This window comes from Oryctolagus cuniculus, chromosome 11 (genome assembly GCF_051225735.1).
Source record: "Oryctolagus cuniculus isolate XC-2025 breed Fujian yellow rabbit chromosome 11, ASM5122573v1, whole genome shotgun sequence".
In the NCBI taxonomy this organism is placed as follows: domain Eukaryota; kingdom Metazoa; phylum Chordata; class Mammalia; order Lagomorpha; family Leporidae; genus Oryctolagus; species Oryctolagus cuniculus.
In genome coordinates this window covers 119,594,121-119,611,517 of record NC_142877.1, presented here as the reverse complement: position 1 = coordinate 119,611,517, position 17,397 = coordinate 119,594,121, and the positions used below count along the sequence as shown (strand labels likewise).

At 65.0% G+C, this 17,397-nt stretch overlaps 1 protein-coding gene across 3 annotated transcripts in view; it reads right to left on the bottom strand.

Moving 5' to 3' along the window:
• Window positions 1–3,380: 3,380 nt before the first annotated feature.
• The window catches only part of PARVB (parvin beta), an 83,168-nt gene continuing 69,151 nt past the window's right edge, over window positions 3,381–17,397 (bottom strand). For all 3 annotated transcript variants that reach the window (XM_089307710.1, XM_089307712.1, XM_089307711.1), the window contains exons 10-13: window positions 16,762–16,830; window positions 13,468–13,569; window positions 8,027–8,099; window positions 3,381–5,679 (exon numbers count right to left, since the gene is read on the bottom strand). In XM_089307710.1, coding sequence (XP_089163836.1) covers window positions 5,603–5,679; window positions 8,027–8,099; window positions 13,468–13,569; window positions 16,762–16,830 — 321 coding nt within the window. In that variant the 3' untranslated portion in view covers window positions 3,381–5,602. The remainder of the gene's footprint in view (window positions 5,680–8,026; window positions 8,100–13,467; window positions 13,570–16,761; window positions 16,831–17,397) is intronic.

The window sequence follows — 17,397 nt, the reverse complement described above, 5'->3', positions numbered from 1 at the left end:
GGGGGCTCCACACTGTGAGCTGAAGGAACCCTGACCTCTCCCAGAGGCCCCGCCCCCACCACAGTCAGCTCAAGTCTCCACCCCTGGGGCCGGCGCTGTGCCACAGCTGGTAAAGCCACCGCCTGAGAACCGGCATCCCACAGGGGCTCCGGTTTGCATCCCGGCTGCTCCACTTCCGATCCAGCTCCCTGCTGTGGCCTGGAAAAGTGCTTGGGCCCCCGCACCCACGTGGGAGACCGGGATGAAGCTCCCGGCTCCTGGCTTCCACCTGGCTCAGCCCGGCCATTGTGGCCATCTAGGGAGTGAACCAGTGGGTGGGAGATCTGTCTGTCTCTCCCTCTCTCTCCGTAACTCAAATAAATAATTTTTTTAAAACATGCAGGTTCAAATAAACATGCGTTTATATTATTCTTATAGCACACATATGGAGAGAGAGGGAGAGGCGGAGCGCAGAGGAAAATGCAAACGTGGAGCGACGTGAACGAACACCCCTAGCGAACAGGAACTCCGGGATCCTGCAGACTTCCGGTACTCGAAATCGCGCTCGAGGAAACGCCGGAAGTCCTCAGGCTCACCTGTCGCCAGGCCAACGCCTACTTTAAACTCCCGTGTCCTGCCCGCTTCCCTCCGATGCTCCAATTACGTCCCCCGGCCCCCGGCCCCCGGCCCCCGGGCGCTCGCTGGCCTGCACGCCGCCCCGCGCTCGCCTGGTGAACGCTCCCAGACTCGGCGGGGGAGGAAGTCCACGGGCACCGTCCAAAGGCTCCCAGCATTTGCGTGCTGAGCATGAATCTGCATGTGGCCCCCCCGGACCCTGCCCGGGCGGCTGGAACCAGGCACACGACCCACCCAAGCGCTCGGGCGCTGGGAACCGACAGTGTGAGGCTCAGCGCCAACCCCTCCGCCTAGGGCCCCCCACCCAGCTCTGTCTAGCCCACAGCACCGCCCCCTCTCCCCAGCCCTGCTCCTGCCTGCCTTGCCCCGCCCCCACTCAGGCCGCCACCTCCCTGGGCCCGGCCCGGCCCGGCACGTGGCACACAGCAGGTGCTCAGTCAGTACTGACCCATGTGATGGAGTGGGTTCCCATGCCCCAGTGAAAGCTCCCTAGGGACTGATGGTGACGTGTGGAATCAGACTGAAACGCCAGGGTCCGGGGCGGGGTTGTGGCACAGGGGTCGAGACACTGCTTGGGACACCGTGGCTGCTCCACTTTCCAACCGACTTCCTACGAATGATGTGGGGGGCGGCAGAGAACGGCCCGTGTGGGAGACCCGGGTGGGATTCCCGGCTCCGGGCTTGGCTCTGGGCCAGCGCTGGCTGTTGCGAGCAGCTGGGGAGTGAACCGGCAGGTGAGAGACGCCACGCCCAGTCCCCTCCCCCATCACTCTGCCTGTCAAAACTGGACGAATGCATAGATAGATGAACGCATGCACAATTAGGTGAGCGCATAATTAGATTGTGCATGAATAATTAGATGAACGTATAAATAATCAGATGAAGGCATATTTAATTAGCCAAACGCATAAGGTTCTGCATCAGTGAAACCTGACTACAGCCGAGCTTCCCGCCCATCCCAGGTCCTGCCAGCCGGCTTCAGCCCGGGAAAGGTCAAACGAGGTGACCTTCCCGGTCTCCATTCCTGGATCCGGCACACTCTGCCATGCCAAGGACAGGTGGCCAGGTCATGTTGTGGTTTCCCAGAGACCGCCACGAGGGAAGGAGGGGACCCAGGCCCCGGGGAGGTGACAGGTATGGGGGCGGGGCCTTCCCTGAGAGCACCGTGCTCACACCAGGGTGTTGACTGGAGACCAGGATGAAGACCACCCCATAAAAGCCAAAGGGTCAGGGCCGCCCAGAGCAACCCAGTCCCCACCTGAGGCCCCCAGATCCTGCTCCTCTTCCCAGCGGCTCCACATCACCACTTCCTGGGGCAGGGCTTCCATGTCACCACCTCCTGGGGGCGGGGCTTGCATGCCACCACCTCCTGGGGGTGGGGCTTCCATGTCACCACCTCCTGGGGGCGGGGCTTGCATGCCACCACCTCCTGGGGCGGAGTTTCCACATCACCCCCAGTCTCCCCAGTCCCTCCTGGGCAGGGCAGCCACCCCCTGCCCCGCCCCCAGTGCCCTCCACAGTTGAATGCACACTCCATGTGCGCAAAAGCAGGAGTCCATGTCTTCCTGGCCCCTCACCCCAGGCGTGGACACACCAGAGCCTCGGTGCACATTAAACAGGACCCAGGAGAAGACGGGCCCTGGACCCACCTGGCCACAGAGCACGGGTGTCTACGAGTGTTTCGTCCTCATGGATGTTAACAGATGAACCCCTCCCACCGAGGGCCCGGTTGAGACAGGCCCTGGGACCTGGCTGCCAACACCGACCTCAGCACAGTGGAGGTTTGGAGCAGAGGAGTCTGCCTTGGGAGCGGAGCTGTCCTGGTCACCCGGCACACAGCCCGGGCCTGCACCTGCCACCCCATGCCAGCCGCCGCCCCTCCCCGAGCTGTGACAGCTCAGTCTCCAGCCACTGCCAACCACCTGCCAAGGGCAGCACCTCCCGCAGCGGCAAACGGCTGCCCGAGGGAGCCCCGGTGGAGCCGGAGGTTGGGGTTCGTGAACCCCTGGGGGTGGGTCGCACGGGGACAAAGTCAGCTTGGAACCGGGGGTCTCTAAAGCCCAGGTTCTTTCCAGCCGTGGTTTGTCATGTCTAGGTCTTTCTAAAGCAGCACTGTCCCCTTTGCAACCAGCCCCCGAAGCCCCGGTTTTAACACCGTTTTGTAGAGGAAAGTTGGAACCCCCCAAAACACCCCCCACCTCCGACCTCTGCCAGGGCCCGAGTGGGGCCCGGGGTCAGGCCACCGTCGCGGGTCACCCAGGGCCCCTTGCCCAGCAGAGCCCAGAGGGGTCACTTTCTGGCTCTCCACGCCCCTCCCAGAGGGCAGGGAGACCCCACCCCATCCCGTCCCCGACGACCGCTCTGATCCAGCCTCTCCAGGACAGCAGCCGCGTCCGGTTCTGGTTTGGATTTGCCCTGGTCTGTTCCTTATTAGTCACCGTCTGCAGCTGCGGCTCCCCCCTCGGCTCCCCCAGCCCCGGGCGAGGCTCCAGGGCCCCAGAGCGCCCCCCTCCCCCACAGCAAGGGCTGTGAGCCAGCTCTTCCGACGGGCAGCTCCGGGCGAGCTCTGGCCCCGGCGCCGAGCACCGGGCTGGCGCAAGCAACGACCACTGCGTGTGAGACGCAGACGGCAGCCGGAAAAGACGGAGGCGGCCCCGAGCCGGGAGAGCTTTATTGGCGCAAATGGCAGCGCACGGTGCCCCGGCACGGAACCCTGGGAACACGCGTTTCCTCCTGTCAGCCAGGCGGCCTCATCAAAGCGCAGCCAAGGTTTCAGAGGCTTTTATTTAATATCCAGAAATCCAAAGTGAGCGTGGCTTTAAACAATTAAAAAGACAATAAAACACTGGCCCTCGGGGGTGTTGGGGGGAGGATTCGGTTGCTTAAAAATAAAACAGCTCTGTGCTGCAGCCAAGGAGGGCACAGCGGGGCCCCGCTCGGCGCTTGCATAACGCTGGCCAGTTGTCACGGGGGCTCCAGGGCTGCAGGCAGCTCCACGCCAGTGGGCGCCCTGGCTCAGGGACCGAGCGGAACCCCGCCACTGCCCGACCCCCGAGGCTTTCAGCCAGCCTCAGGTCAGAGAAAAACAGCCCCCCGAGAACGTGGCGCCAGGGGACCAGGACCTCCGCGAATCAGGAACCACGGGAGGGCTAAGCCGCCGCCCGCGATGCTGGCCCCCCAGTCACAGCGCAGGTTCAAGCCCCGGCTGCCCTGCCCCGTTCCAGCTCCCTGCTTATGTGCACGGGAAGGTGGTAGAAGACGGTCCAAGTGCCTGGGGCCCTGCCACCCACGTGGGAGACCCTGGCTTCGGCCCGGCTCAGCTCTGGCTGTTGCAGCCATCTGGGGAGTGAGCCAGTAGCAACCCTGGCACTGCTCAGGGTGGGCAAAGCAGAGCTGGCCCTGAGTCTCGCCTCCGCCCGGCCCCGGCCACACCATGGGCTCCGGCTGGAACTGGAGGTGCAGGCAGAGCTCCGAGGTGAGGGAGCCCCGAGGGGGCCCTCCTGGGAGCCACTTGGATGAGAGATCATATCCGTGCCCATCTCCCTTCCCCACCGCCTCAGCCCTCGAAGCACAGATGGGCAGGATGCGGGCGAGAGGCCGGGGCTGCCAGGAAGCCTACACCCCCCCACCCAGGAGCGGGCGGGCACAGGACGGGCTGGAGCTGCCCGCCGCAGCCGGACACCAAGGCCCGTCCCCGTCCCCACACCCTCGGGGTGAGCAAGGCAGGGCCTTGAGCTGGCCCGGCTCCAGGTTGCTGTGTCTGTGCGCGTGCGGCACAGACGGCACAGGCAGTTTGAGCCGCGGATATTTTGTCACCGTGGCTCTTTAATGTCACAGCGTCCCGCGGGAGCCGCCGTAATACCGTTTTAATTATTTCTCGCCCCTGCTGGCAAAGCCACCTCCGTCAAAAAGGCTATTTTGAACCCATCCCCAGCCTGGCAACAGCACAGGGCTGAAGGAGCAAATTCAAGTGTTCTCTGCAACTCCGTGTTGGCATCCGACGTAACGTTAGCCAGCACCGGGCTGTGGCGGGGGGCGGGGCCGGCGGTGAGCGAGGCCAAGGGGGCCCCAGGGGCCGGCCCAGCACACGCAGCCGATGCAATCCTTGATCCTCCTCAGAGCCAGGGCAGCCAGGGCAAACGAGCCCCAGCGTCTTTGACAGAGATGCTGCTGGGGGTCTAGGGAGAATGATGCGAACGCTTCGTGTCCGGCTGCCCACCCGCCTCGTGGGTCCCCCCCAATTCCCCAGGCTGCGGTCCTGGCCCTGAGGACCAGGATGAGGTCAGGCAGGGGAGTCACACCGGGCACGCCCGGGGTTCTCAGGAGAGACCAGGCCCCGGCACAGCACGCGGGGAGGAGTGGCACTCACTCCTCCACCTCGGACTTCCTGGTAGACGTGGCCACCCACGGCCCTCGGGGAACCCACACGACCCCGCCGCACCCAGTCCCAGTCAGGAGCCGGGAAGGTTCTGTCGGCAGGTGCACTTCAGAGCCAGGTCCAGAGAAGCAGCCCAAGGCCGCCCCAGCGCACCGCGCACAGGGAGGGAGCCGGCGGCTGGGCCCCGGGCCTGGTGTGTGTGCAGAGGCCCCACGTGATACAGCAGCGAGGTGCCAGGAGGGGCCGGGGCCACGGGCGGACACACACGTCACCTGTGGGGCTGCAGGTGCACAGCGTGACTGCACTGGAACGGCCTTGCCCCCCAGGGGAGCCCAGCCCGGGAGACCCAGGGCGGCGGGGTGGGACGCAGGGCGGCGGGGTGGGACGCAGGGCCGCGGGGTGGGACGCAGGGCGGCGGGGTGGGACGCAGGGCCGCGGGGTGGGACGCAGGGCCGCGGGGTGGGACGCAGGGTGGCAGGGTGGGACGCAGGGGGCTTGCTCCTCCTCGGATCTCAGCAGGGCCTCTAACACAGCGCTGATGTAATTCAGGCGAAGGGGCTGAGGAGCCTGGGCGGGACGGGGCTGGGTGGGGGCGGCCGCCGGCGCCCCTCACTCCACGTTCTTGTACTTAGTGAAGAGGTTGTACAGGACCCTCAGGGTGGACTTCAGGTCCAAGTTCACCACATCTGCAGAGGAAAGAGGCACGGTCGGTGTGATGTGATTTCAGGAGCCGGCCGCCCAGTCCGAGTCACGAATGACCGCTGGCCACCACGTCCAGGACGCCCCGGACAGCGCCACCCTCAGACACACGGGCTGCAGCCAGCGGTCCTGGGACCTGCCACAGGACGGGCCCCAGCGCCTCTGCGTGTGTGACGGGGGAGGGGCGTCAGGGACCCGCAGCTCCCCTGTGAGCCTCGGGGTGGGGGGAGTCAGATACCCGGTCCTTCCCCTGGTGTGACCTCAGGCCGGTGCCTCCACCGAGAGCCACCCCTGGCTGCACCCCTGCAGGTAACCACCAAGGGAGGCTGCCGGGTGCGGCCCTTCTCATGGCCAAGCCACAGCAACTCCAGGACCCCAGCTGGCAGAACTGGGGAAGCTGATGGAAGGAGACTAAGACCCCCATGGGCAACGGCCAGGCCCCCGCCCATGAGTGAACCCCTACAGCAAACCAGAACCAAGCTCAGGGTACCCAGGGGCTGCGTCAGCAAACCCAGGCCTCCCCAGCTTGCAGGATCCACGCCAGCTCCCTGACAGCCCAGGCAGGCGATAGGAGACGGTGGGCGGTGGCCACGGAGCCAGCGGCAGGGGCGGGAGCAGGCAAACACCCTGGAGGCCACCGTGCTGCCCTCTGCCCTCGTCGCCTGGGGAACAAAGCGGGACACTCGAGAATCCCACGGTACCGGTGACCACAGCCAGCCCGGGAGTCCCATCCGGTGACCTGGGGGCCACACCCCTCCCCTGTGCGTCCTGAACGCTCGCCCGCTCGGCCCTGGGACCGTGAACAAGGTTCTTTCCAGCAAAGGCCCTCCGAGGGCAGCGTGGGAAGGGCCTGGCCCTGGCCCCTGGCCTCCTGCAGGCCCCCTCCCAGGGGACCAGGGTGACCCACGGGAGCCAGGAGCAGGCCTGGCTCAGCCCTCGAGGGCCCCCACCTTGGACCCACCTCCTGCAGAGGCGTGAGCCTGCTCCCCCCAACACACAGACGGGACACTGACGGGGCAGCTCAACCTGAGCCTCCCGTGACCCTGTGAGGCAGGTGCATCGTCCCCAACCCCCCACCCCCCAGTGAGGTGTCCTGGGCACAGAGAGGTAAAGGAGCCTGCCCAAGGAGACACAGCCAGGGAGAGAAGAGTGGAGCCTGCGCTCGCAGCCCCTCCCCCACGCCCTGACAGACGCTTGCGCCCTTTGACCCCACACTGATGGGCAGTGTCCGGGCCAGGCAGGCAGTGGACAGAACCCTGGCTCCCCCGCAGCTTCCGTTCTTGGGGGAGGCGGGAACAGAATCCATGAACAGCCACACACATGCTGAGACGGGCGGGCACGGAATCCCCCAGGAACCCCGAGAGGGGGGTGGGGGGCGGGACCAGCTAGGAGCAGTGGGTGGACGGGGAGGGGCTACAGCGGGTGGGCAGAAGGGAGGGGACCCCTTCCAGGGATCTCAAAAACTGGACAGACCGTGCTGCTGAGTGGATGTGGGGGAGGGGTGGGTAGAAGCTTCGCAGGCTCCACCCACGGGCCCACCCACGGGCCCACGGGCACTGAAGCGTGCGTGGGGGTCCTGCGGGGTGGTCTGTGTTGCCCAGATCACATGGACACGGACGGCTGCACACAGGACTTATCAGTGCCTTTACCATTCGCCTCTGCCATGAGCTTTCTAGACGGGCTCGCGGGCGGTGCCGTCCACGCTGCAGAGACCCAGGGCACGGCTGGCAGACGCGGCCACCACGCGCAGAGACTCTCAAAGCGCTATTCCCAGACGAGCACCCCCAGGGACACCGGGAACCGAGTTCTGGGCGCACCCCACAGCCCCAGACGGACCAGGGCCCTCAGGAGCCCTCCTGGGATTCTGATGTGGCCCCGAGGCTCAGACCCGGGTCACGAGCCGTGGAGGGAGGGAGGGCCACCTCTGGCCCCCGCCACCCAGACCCACATGGAGAGGAGGGCGGGCTCCCCGCCCCCAGGCCCTCATCCCGCAGCTCTGACGCCCTCTCAAGGCACAGAAAGCTTTTCCAGTCCCAGTGACACCTGGAGAGACACCCAACGCTCTGGGCAGAGGCCACGCCCTTCCGAGTCCAGCGGCCGCCTCAGAGCCACCGCTGCCAGCGAGGCCTCCCACTCCCCAGGACAAGGACAAAGACGCGCTGGGGCCAGCAGAGACCCGGGATGTGGGGCCAGCAGAGACCTGGGACGTGGGGCCAGCAGAGACCCGGGACACGGGGCCAGCAGAGCCCAGGGATGCGGGGCCCATGTGGGAGGCGCCACGTTCGGCCCTCCAGACGGCCCTGCGTCCCTCCTGGGGCCTGGTCGGGGCGTTACCTTCAGGACGGGCCTTGGGTTTCTTGAGCCCTGCATCCAGCATCAGCTCGAAGGCGAACGCCACGTTGTGCACCTGCCACGGAGGAAGGGGGAGCGTCAGGGTCGGGCGGCGCCCCCACGCCAGGCCCTGCTCCACTTCCAGGACGAGGGTGGGTGCACAGAGGCCTGAGCCTTTGGGACAGCCAGGACCACGGGAGCCCAGGGCTGGGCACAGAGTCGGAGGGCGACATAATCACAGTTCCCACCCCCACACGGATCTGGGATTGACAGGTGCGAGGTGCGAGGTCCGCCCTCGAGGGCTCACGGCCCCGAGCACCTGCTCTGCCCAGACCTTGGCCACACGATGCTGAGTGACAGCGACCCCTTTACAGATAGGGAAACTGAGGCTCACCGAGCCCCTTGCAAAGGCGTCCAGCCCTACACAGAGTGCCCTGACAGCTGCAGGAAGTGCTGTTGGGAGCCAGGTGTGGAGGGAACAGGGGACAAGGCCAGCGGCCAGGCTGTCTCTGCAGGACCTGGGGCTCCTGGGTCTGGGCAGGTGCTGTGGACACTGAAGTCAGGCCGATGGCGGCTGCCAGGTGGGGGGGCTGCACTGGGGGAGGGCGGAGCATAGTTCCCTGCCCAGGGAGCCGATGCAGCCTGGTAGCTGCTGGGGGCCCCGTGTGACTCCACTCAGCCTGAGCCTACTCCCCGCCCCAGCCCTGCCCGGGGCAGGTACAGCGTCCCAGCTCCGTGCTGCGCTGATAGGACAGAGGGCACCAGCATCCAGACATGCAGGGAGGGAGGGGACAGCACTGGAGCACACGGGAGTCTGCACGCGGGGTCTGGGTCTGTTCTGTAGGACCCCCGTCTCTTCCCCACCAGGGATGCCGGGCCCCACCGGGGGACCACGCCCTGGCTCCCCTGCCCCCTGCCGACACCCAAATGCTCCAACCCCATCTGTAAAGTGGCACAGACCCTCCCAAGGCCCCATGGGCTGATGCCCACGTCCCGTCCTGGAGTGCCTGTCCCACTTCCGCCCTCCGATCCAGCACCCTGCTCATGCGCCTGGGAAAGCAGTGGAAGATGACCCAAGGGCTTGGGCCCCTGCACCCACGTGGGAGACCTGCAGGAGGCTCCTGGCTTCGGGTTGGCTCAGCCCGGCCGGGCACTGGCCACTGGGGCCACGTCGGGGAGTGAACCAGCAGACGAAGATCGATCGATCGATTTCTCTCCCACCCTCCTCTTTCAAATAAATAAATCTTAAAGAGAGAGACAGAGAGACAGAGAGAGGAAGGGGGGAGGGAGGAGGGAGGAAGGGAGGGAACAGACCGGCCCACTCCTCCACCTGTCTCCGGAGACTGGAGGAGCCTTTTGCCCAGCCAGGGGGCGACGAGCAGGGGGCCGGGTTAGACGAGGGCGCTCGGGGAGAGACAGCTCCTGCCAGCTGCCCGGGGCGCTGAGCGGCCACTACGCCCCATGGAGACCCCGCCCCCGCAGCCCCTCCCGCAATGGTGGCTGGCTCTGCCCGGCACCTCTGGGGCCACGCCCCCCCCACCCGTCAATCTGCCCCACAGCACAGGCTTGGAGACCCCGGCAGCCTCAGTGCAGGAATCACCTAACAAAGGCCAGGGATCGGCTGAGCTGACCACGGGAGGCCCCTGCCAGCCGCACAGCTCTTTCTGGAATCTTCCTCCAGAGGAATCTCGTGTCTCGGTGCTCTGCCTGCACCGTGAGGGGCCCTGGGGGCCGGCCCAGAGGGCCACGACCAGCGGCTTTCACACAAAAGCCACATCTGCACCCAAGCACCCGCTCGTTCATGTGGAGACGGGAACCTGCAGGGCCCGGACGTCTGCTCTCACGCTTTCCTAAGATTCATTTTTATTTTAAAGGCAAAGTTGGGGGTGGGGAGGAAAGGAGAGGGAGGGGGAGAGGTCTTCCATGCGCTGGTTCACTCCTCAATCGGCCTCAATGGCCAGAGCTGTGCCGATCCGCAGCCAGGAGCCAGGCGCTTCCTCTAGGTCTCCCATGTGGGTGCAGGGGCCCAAGGACTCGGGCCATCTTCTACTGCTTTCCCAGGCCACAGCAGAGAGCCGGGTGGGAAGTGGAGCAGCCGGGACTTGACCTGGTGCCCATATGGCTTTACCACTATGCCACAGCGCCGCCCCTCGTTTTTTTTTTAATCCAATGCAATTGTTTAAAAACCGAACTCATCAATCACTACACTCGAGGGGGCAGCTTGTGGGGCTGCTCGGTCCTCCCACCGGCCCTGGGTCTGCCACACGGACCCCAGGGCCAGAGCGGAGGCCCCAGCCCAGGCTCAGTCCCAGACAGCGGGGGACCCAGCCAGCTGCCCTGAGACAGAGTACAGCCTCCCTTCACGGGCTCCCAGGGAACATTCTGTGGCTGTCACTGCGGCCGTCGCCCCACAGGGAGAGAAAAGGGGACGCAGGCCTGGGGGCTGCGAGGGATCCTGGCCAGGATCCTGGACTGTCCCCAGGAGAGCGTCCCAGCCCGCGGGGCCAGGCCACCCGGGGGGAGGCCTGTCTGGGAAGGAACCCAGCCCCCAATGATGCTAAACACCGCTTCCGGTCTGGACCAGGAAGGGAGCCCTGGCACGGCGGGCCCCCAGGCATGCAGGGGCCTGGCCGTGTGGGGACCCCGCTTCCCTCGGGGCCTGCTCAGGGCTGCTCAGACCGCCCCCCGGCCCCGCCTCCGTCCAACACGGACTGCGCGTGCCAAGGCCTCTCCAATGCGTCTGACCCACCCCAGCAGGCAGGACGGGAGCGCCGCTTGGCCACGACAGCGGCCGCCGGTGCCAGGAGCGGCCAGATGGACGCGGCTGTCTGCCTCCCTGACTCACGGGTCTGGCACTCTGGGGAAATGAACGACAGACGCCCGCGAGTCCGAAGCAACACAGGCGGCCAGCGCCACGCTTTGGAAAGGGGCCCTCGGCAGCCGCTGCGCCGGGCTTGCGGGCGGGGAGCCCCCGGGGGGGGCCGGGCGCTGGGGGGGCCACCCCAACCCAAACCGCCAGCCCAAGTCGGCTCTGTCTTCCCTGGGAAATCCACAGATCAGCTCTGGTTGCATTCCCCAAGGTCCTTCGGGCCTCCTCGGATGAGTGAGTGTGTGAGCGTGTGAGCGTGTGAGTGTGTGAGCGTGCTGTGTGTGAGGTGTGACAGTGTGGGGTGCACGTACCAGTGCATGTGTGTGTGCGCAGGGTGCTGTGTGTGTGAGTGCATGTGTGTGCACATACATGGGTGCTGTGTGTGGGTGTGTGTGTGTATGTGAATGTATGGGGTGCTGTGTGTGTATAGGGTGCTGTGTGTGTATATGTGTGTATGGGGTGCTGTGTGTGTGTGTGAGTGCACACATGGGTGCTATGTGTGGGTGAGTGCATGTGTGTGTGTATGTGTGTATGGGGTGCTGTGTGTGTGAGTGCACACGTGGGTGTGTGAGTGCATGTGTGTGTGTATGTGAATGTATGGGGTACTGTGTGTGTATGTGTGTATAGGGTGCTGTGTGTGTGTATAGGGTGCTGTGTGTGAGTGCACACGTGGGTGCTGTGTGTGTGAGTGCATACACGTGTGTGTGAGTGCATGTGTGTGTGAGTGCACACGTGGGTGCTGTGTGTGGGTGTGTGAGTGCATGCGTGTGTGTGTGTGAGTGCACACGTGGGTGCTGTGTGTGGGTGTGTGAGTGCGTGCGTGTGTGTGTGTGAGTGCACACGTGGGTGCTGTGTGTGTATGTGTGTAGGGTGCTGTGTGTGTGAGTGCACATGTGGGTGCTGTGTGGGTGTGTGAGTGCGTGCGTGTGTGTGTGTGAGTGCACACGTGGGTGCTGTGTGTGTATGTGTGTAGGGTGCTGTGTGTGTGAGTGCACATGTGGGTGCTGTGTGGGTGTGTGAGTGCATGCGTGTGTGTGAGTGCACACGTAGGTGCTGTGTGTGAGTGCATGTGTGTGTATGTGTGTGCACACACGTGGGTGTTGTGTGTGTGAGTGCATGTGTGTGTGAGTGCATGTGTGTGTGCACATACATGGTGCTGTATGTGGGTGTGTGAGTGCACACGTGTGTGTGCAAGTGCATGGGGTATTGTGTGTGGATGTGTGAGTGCATGTGTGTGTGTATGTGAATGTATGGGGTACTGTGTATGTATGTGTGTGTAGGGTGCTGTGTGTGTGCGTGAGTGCACACGTGGGTGCTATATGTGGGTGTGTGAGTACACGGGGTGTTGTGTGTGTGGGTGTGTGAGTGCATGTGTGTGTGTATGTGAATGCATGGGTGCTGTGTGTGTGTGAGTGCATGTGTGTATGTATGTGAGTGCACACGTGGGTGCTGTGTGTGGGTGTGTGAGTACACGTGGGTGCTGTGTGTGGGTGTGTGAGTGCATGCGTGTATGTATGAGTGCACACGTGGGTGCTGTGTGTGGGTGTGTGAGTACACGTGGGTGCTTTGTGTGTGTGAGTACACACGTGGGTGCTGTGTGTGGGTGTGTGAGTACACGTGGGTGCTGTGTGTGTGAGTGCATGCATGTGTGTGTATGTGAATGTATGGGGTGCTGTGTTGTGTGTATAGGGTGCTGTGTGTGTGAGTGCATACGTGGGTGCTGTGTGTGTGTGAGTGCATGCGTGTGTGTGAGTACACGTGGGTGTTGTGTGTGGGTGTGTGAGTGCATGTGTGTGTGTATGTGAATGTATAGGGTGCTATGTGTGTGTGTGTGTGTGTGTGTAGGGTGCTGTGTGTGGGAGTGTGAGTACACGGGGTGTTGTGAGTGGTAAGGGAGGCGTGCACCCAGTCAGCCCTCCCATCTGTGGGCTCAGACACGCAAGCACGGGAACTGCTTCGGGGAGAATCCGGCCTCCGGACTGAACGTGCGCAGCCGTCTCTGCCACCGTCCCCCGACGCCCGCGCAGCAGCCGCGAACACGGCAGGTGCAGCGCTGGGCGTCGCGGGTCTTCCAGGACGATTCAGTGTGCGCGGCAGAAGCACCACACGGCGCCCCGCAAACACGCGACACGTCTACGCGCCGACTTCACAGAAGACAGCGCTGAGGATCCCCCACCAAAGCACTGACGTGGACAGGAGGGTCTGTGCACGCGCCGTCCCCTCACGGAAGGGGCTCGGCGTTCGGGGACCCTGAAGCCAGCCCCCCGGGTCCCGGGACCGCGCACTCGGTCCAGAGGAAAGGATAGAACGAATCACCCACGACGGGGGACAGGGAAACGGGCACCAGGGCCACCGCGTGGGACCGCAGACAACAGTGACGTGGCAGGGCCGGCGGGCACGAGCACAGTAGGGGAGGCGCTGGGGCGCGGTGGGGCACCGCACGCCCTGAGCACCTGCCTGCATTCCCGGCCCAGGGAGCACGGGCCGCGCACCTACCCGGGGAGCACGGGGCCGCGCACCTACCCGGGGAGCACGGGCCGCGCACCTACCCGGGGAGCACGGGCCGCGCACCTACCTTCTGGTCGAAGCTGTCCGGCGTCAGGTGGAAGTTGTGGAGAGGGACAAAGTAGCCCTCGAGGAGCCCCATGAGAAGGACCAGGTACACGCCATCTGCAAACTGCACAGGGACACCGGTGCCGGGTCAGCCGCCCGCGGGAGGCGCCCGCTCTGCGCCACCTGGAGAGAAACGACCCCTCCCTCCTCTCCCCGCGGAGTCTCTGGAACCCAGCTCCCTGCACCGACAGCACAGGGTGCCAGGCCCCCCGCCCAGGGCGCTGGAGGGCGGGCGGGACGAGGCGAGCGCCTGGGCCGAGCACCGCGCCCCTGGAACCAGCCCCCACCTCTGGCCCGGGGACACCAGCTCCTGTCTCTCCGGTGGCCAGGCTGCAGGGGGAGGTGGGCAGGGGGCTTCCAGCTCAGCAGAGCGAGTGTGGGCTGCTGGGGTGACCGCGTGCGGCTGGCGGGATGCGGGTGCCGGGGGAGGGGTGGGTGTCGCCGCCCTGCGAGCTGCCCCCTAACCACACAGCACTCTCCCATTCCCAGGCCCTGCACCAAGCGCCTTTCTTTGTGTGCACCCACACAGCAGGGCCCGCCCGAGGTGCGGTCAGCACTGGGCAGGGGCATGGAATGGCCCCCAGGCTGTGACACCCACCCTCCCCCCATCCTCCAGCCCCTCTGCCCACACTGCCACACTGCCTGGACCTCTGAACTCAGGACAGAATTCCAAGCAGCAGGGCCGAGTCCCCAGCCCCCCCAGGAGGGGACAGCGCGGGCGCGGGGACCTCTGACGGCAGCGCGGCAGGAGGCAGAAGGAGACCCAGGGCCAGGGCTCGCCTGGCCTCGGACGCCCGCACCTGCTGGCCCGCACCGCGGCCCCGGCCACGTGCTTGTGTTCGAACAGCGCCGACTTTTGCTCGTAAAACGCACACCTCATGAAATTGTCCATGTGAACCGCGTTTGAGTGGCACCCGCCCTGCCGTGCGGCCGCCACCAGCGTCGGCTCCGGAACTTGGTCTCCCCAGGCTGCAGCTCTGCTCCCTCCCCACGCCTCCCCCACCCAAGGCCCTGGCAGTCCCAGTGTCGCTTTCTATGGGCTCACAGCGGTGGAGTCACACACGGCATTTGTCCTGTGTCCGGCTCGGGCTGACTTTTCTCCTGAACTCGCTAACCAACCGATGCTGGCGAAACACGTGTCCAAGGTGAAGTTTACCGGCTTACCACATGCTAAGAACAGGCACGCGGTACGACCAGTACGACCGACCTCCGCAACTACCGAAGGTGAACCTCCGGGGCCGGTGCTGTGGCGCACGAGGCTAAGGCTCTGCCTGTGGTGCCGGGACTCAGCCCGGCTGCTCCTCTTCCGACCCAGCTCTCTGCTGTGGCCTGGGAAAGCAGTGGAGGATGGCCCAGGTCCCTGGGCCCCTGCACCCACGTGGGAGACCTGGAAGAAGCTCCTGGCTCCTGGCTTTGGATCGGCGCAGCTTTGGCTGCTGTGGCCATCTGGGGAGTGACCAGTGGATGGAAGACCTCTCTCTCTCTCTCTGTAACTCTCTCAAATGAAAATAACTATTTTTTTTAAAGGTGAACACCTTAACAACTAAGTTAAGCACAACGCACGTGTGCTCAGTTTCCCCGGCCACACGTGGCCAGCGGCTGCTGCACGGGGCCACGCCGCCTTGGGCAGGCCCCTCAGTACTGGGAGTTCTCTTGGTCACTGCTGGCCTGGGGGCGGGGGGGGGGACTTCCAGGCAGGACACACGGACAGACAAGGGGGCAGGGATGCCCAAGAGGCCATCAGTGCCCTGACACGGGCCACAGGCAAGGGAGAAAGAGGACCTGGAGGAGGGGAGAGCGTCTCACTAAGAAGAGACCAAAGCCCCCTCCGCCATGCTGGTCCAGGCTCCTGCCCCGGCCCCCACTTGGCCATGGAGGTCAAAGCCACAAAGAGGCACGGTCACGGCTGTGGGGATGGCTTGGGACCACGGGGTAGGAGGGCGGTCCTCCAAGAGGCAGCCAGGCCCTGGGCGGTCCCTCGTGGGTGGATTGGGGCCATTGCCATGGCTGTAGAGGGGGTGTGCGCCCCCCCGCCTTGGGCAACACAGCCTCCAAGGGCCCACCCCTCCTCTTTACAGATTCCTAAAACAAACATCAGCCTGCAGCCCTCTGCCGTAGCCACAGAGAACAGACCAGGGGAGTGGCAGGGGGAAAACACGTGTGAGGCCGCCCGGCGTCCAGGAGGCAGCTCTGGCCATCAGCCGGGCTCAGCTCCCCCGAGAGGCAGGTGGGGGGAGGTGACAAGGGAGGGCTTTCGTTTTTCGCCGAGTTTACTTCTGCATCGTTAATTCGCCAAACAGCACCCATTCGGAGGCTGCGTGGGCAGCACGCGTGGACTGCTGGAGTCACAGATGTTTGTGAACAAGGCGCGGACGGACGACTGCGTCAGAAACGGAGCCGCGTGGGGAGGGGCTGCCCCCCAGCCCCCCAGCCCCCCAGTCCCGGGCGCCGCTCCCTCTGGGCCAGATTCCAGGCCGTTCTTCATTTGCTTTGCTTATCTGCGTTTTCAGCCGCTCTGATTGAACCTGAATTACTTTTTTAATTAGAAAAGCAAATGAGGAAAGGTAAAGGCACACAAGGCAATCGCCGGGTTTGAGCCGGATCGGGCGCCTCGGGGCCGCCTGCACCCACAGCTCGGCACCCAGCTAATCCCGGCGAGATTACCTTTTGTCTTTAACCTGAAAACTGTCGGTGATGTTCTCTAAGCTCGGAGGGGAACAGCTGATAGACTTCTAACAGGAGAGACAGTGGGCACCGTACTCCCCGGAGGGATATTTACGGAGATTTCCTAGCTGCCGGTCACGGCGCTGCTCCATTGCAGAGAGAACAGAACATTCTAGAACAAGAGCCCCGCACAGGCGGAGGCCCCAGGCGGCCCCAGAGCTGGAGGAGTCCTGACCCCTGTGGGACCCGGCCCGGAAAGAGGCTCTCAGCAGACAGCGTTCTCCGGGCGGCTGTGTGCCGGGGACTCCCCGCAAGATGGACAAGGCCGTGCCGCTGAGTGCCCACGCCCCCCGGGACGGCGCAGGCCAGAGGTCCCGGCGGCCCCCAGCGCCGCCTACCTTGAGACCGGGCTGCTGTGTGCCGGGGACTCCCCGCGAGCCGGACGAGGCAGCTCTGCCGAGTGCCCACGCCCCCGGGACAGTGAGTGCCCACGTGCCCGGGACAGTGAGTGCCCACACCCCCGGGACAGTGAGTGCCCACGCCCCCGGGACAGTGAGTGCCCACGCCCCCCGCTGGCCCCGGCTCCGCCTACCTGGGTCTCCAGTTCTGTCACCTCCAGGTTCAGTTTGTTCAGGTGCTTGTTCACGAAGGTGATGAGAGACTGCGAGGGCACAGGGGGGTGGGGACCCATCAGCGAGCTGGCCCGGGACGCGCTTCCCTGAGCCCCCCGCCCCCGCTGGCAACAGCAAATATGCCCGTTTCAAACCCTGGGAGGCGCCCAGGCTCTCCTGCCTTCCCCTGGGGCACCGTGTAGGACAGGAAAGCGTCAGGCTCATCAAGGGGTTTCGTCCTCACTGTCGGTGGCCCAGGGGCCCAAACCAGAGCTTTTCAAAGCAGCCGGTGGAGACCAGCTCCGCCGAAGCCGAAGCCGGAAGCAAACCTCAGCGCCGCTTGGTCGCCACAGCGCCGCAGAGATGGGAAGACGGAGAGACGACTGGTCACAGGCTGAGGAGTCGGGGGACCTGGACTAGACGCACCCACCGCGCCGGGTCTGTCAGGGCTCCTGGGGCCAGGCATGGCCGAGGGGCGGGCAGGGGACATCCGGGGGCTCACCCGTGACCCCAGGATGCCAGGAGGGCTCTGTCCCAGGAGAGCCGCCAGGGCGGCTCCAGCAGCCTCCGGAGAGCCCTCCGGTGATGTGCGAGCCTGGACCAAGACTCCCAACAGT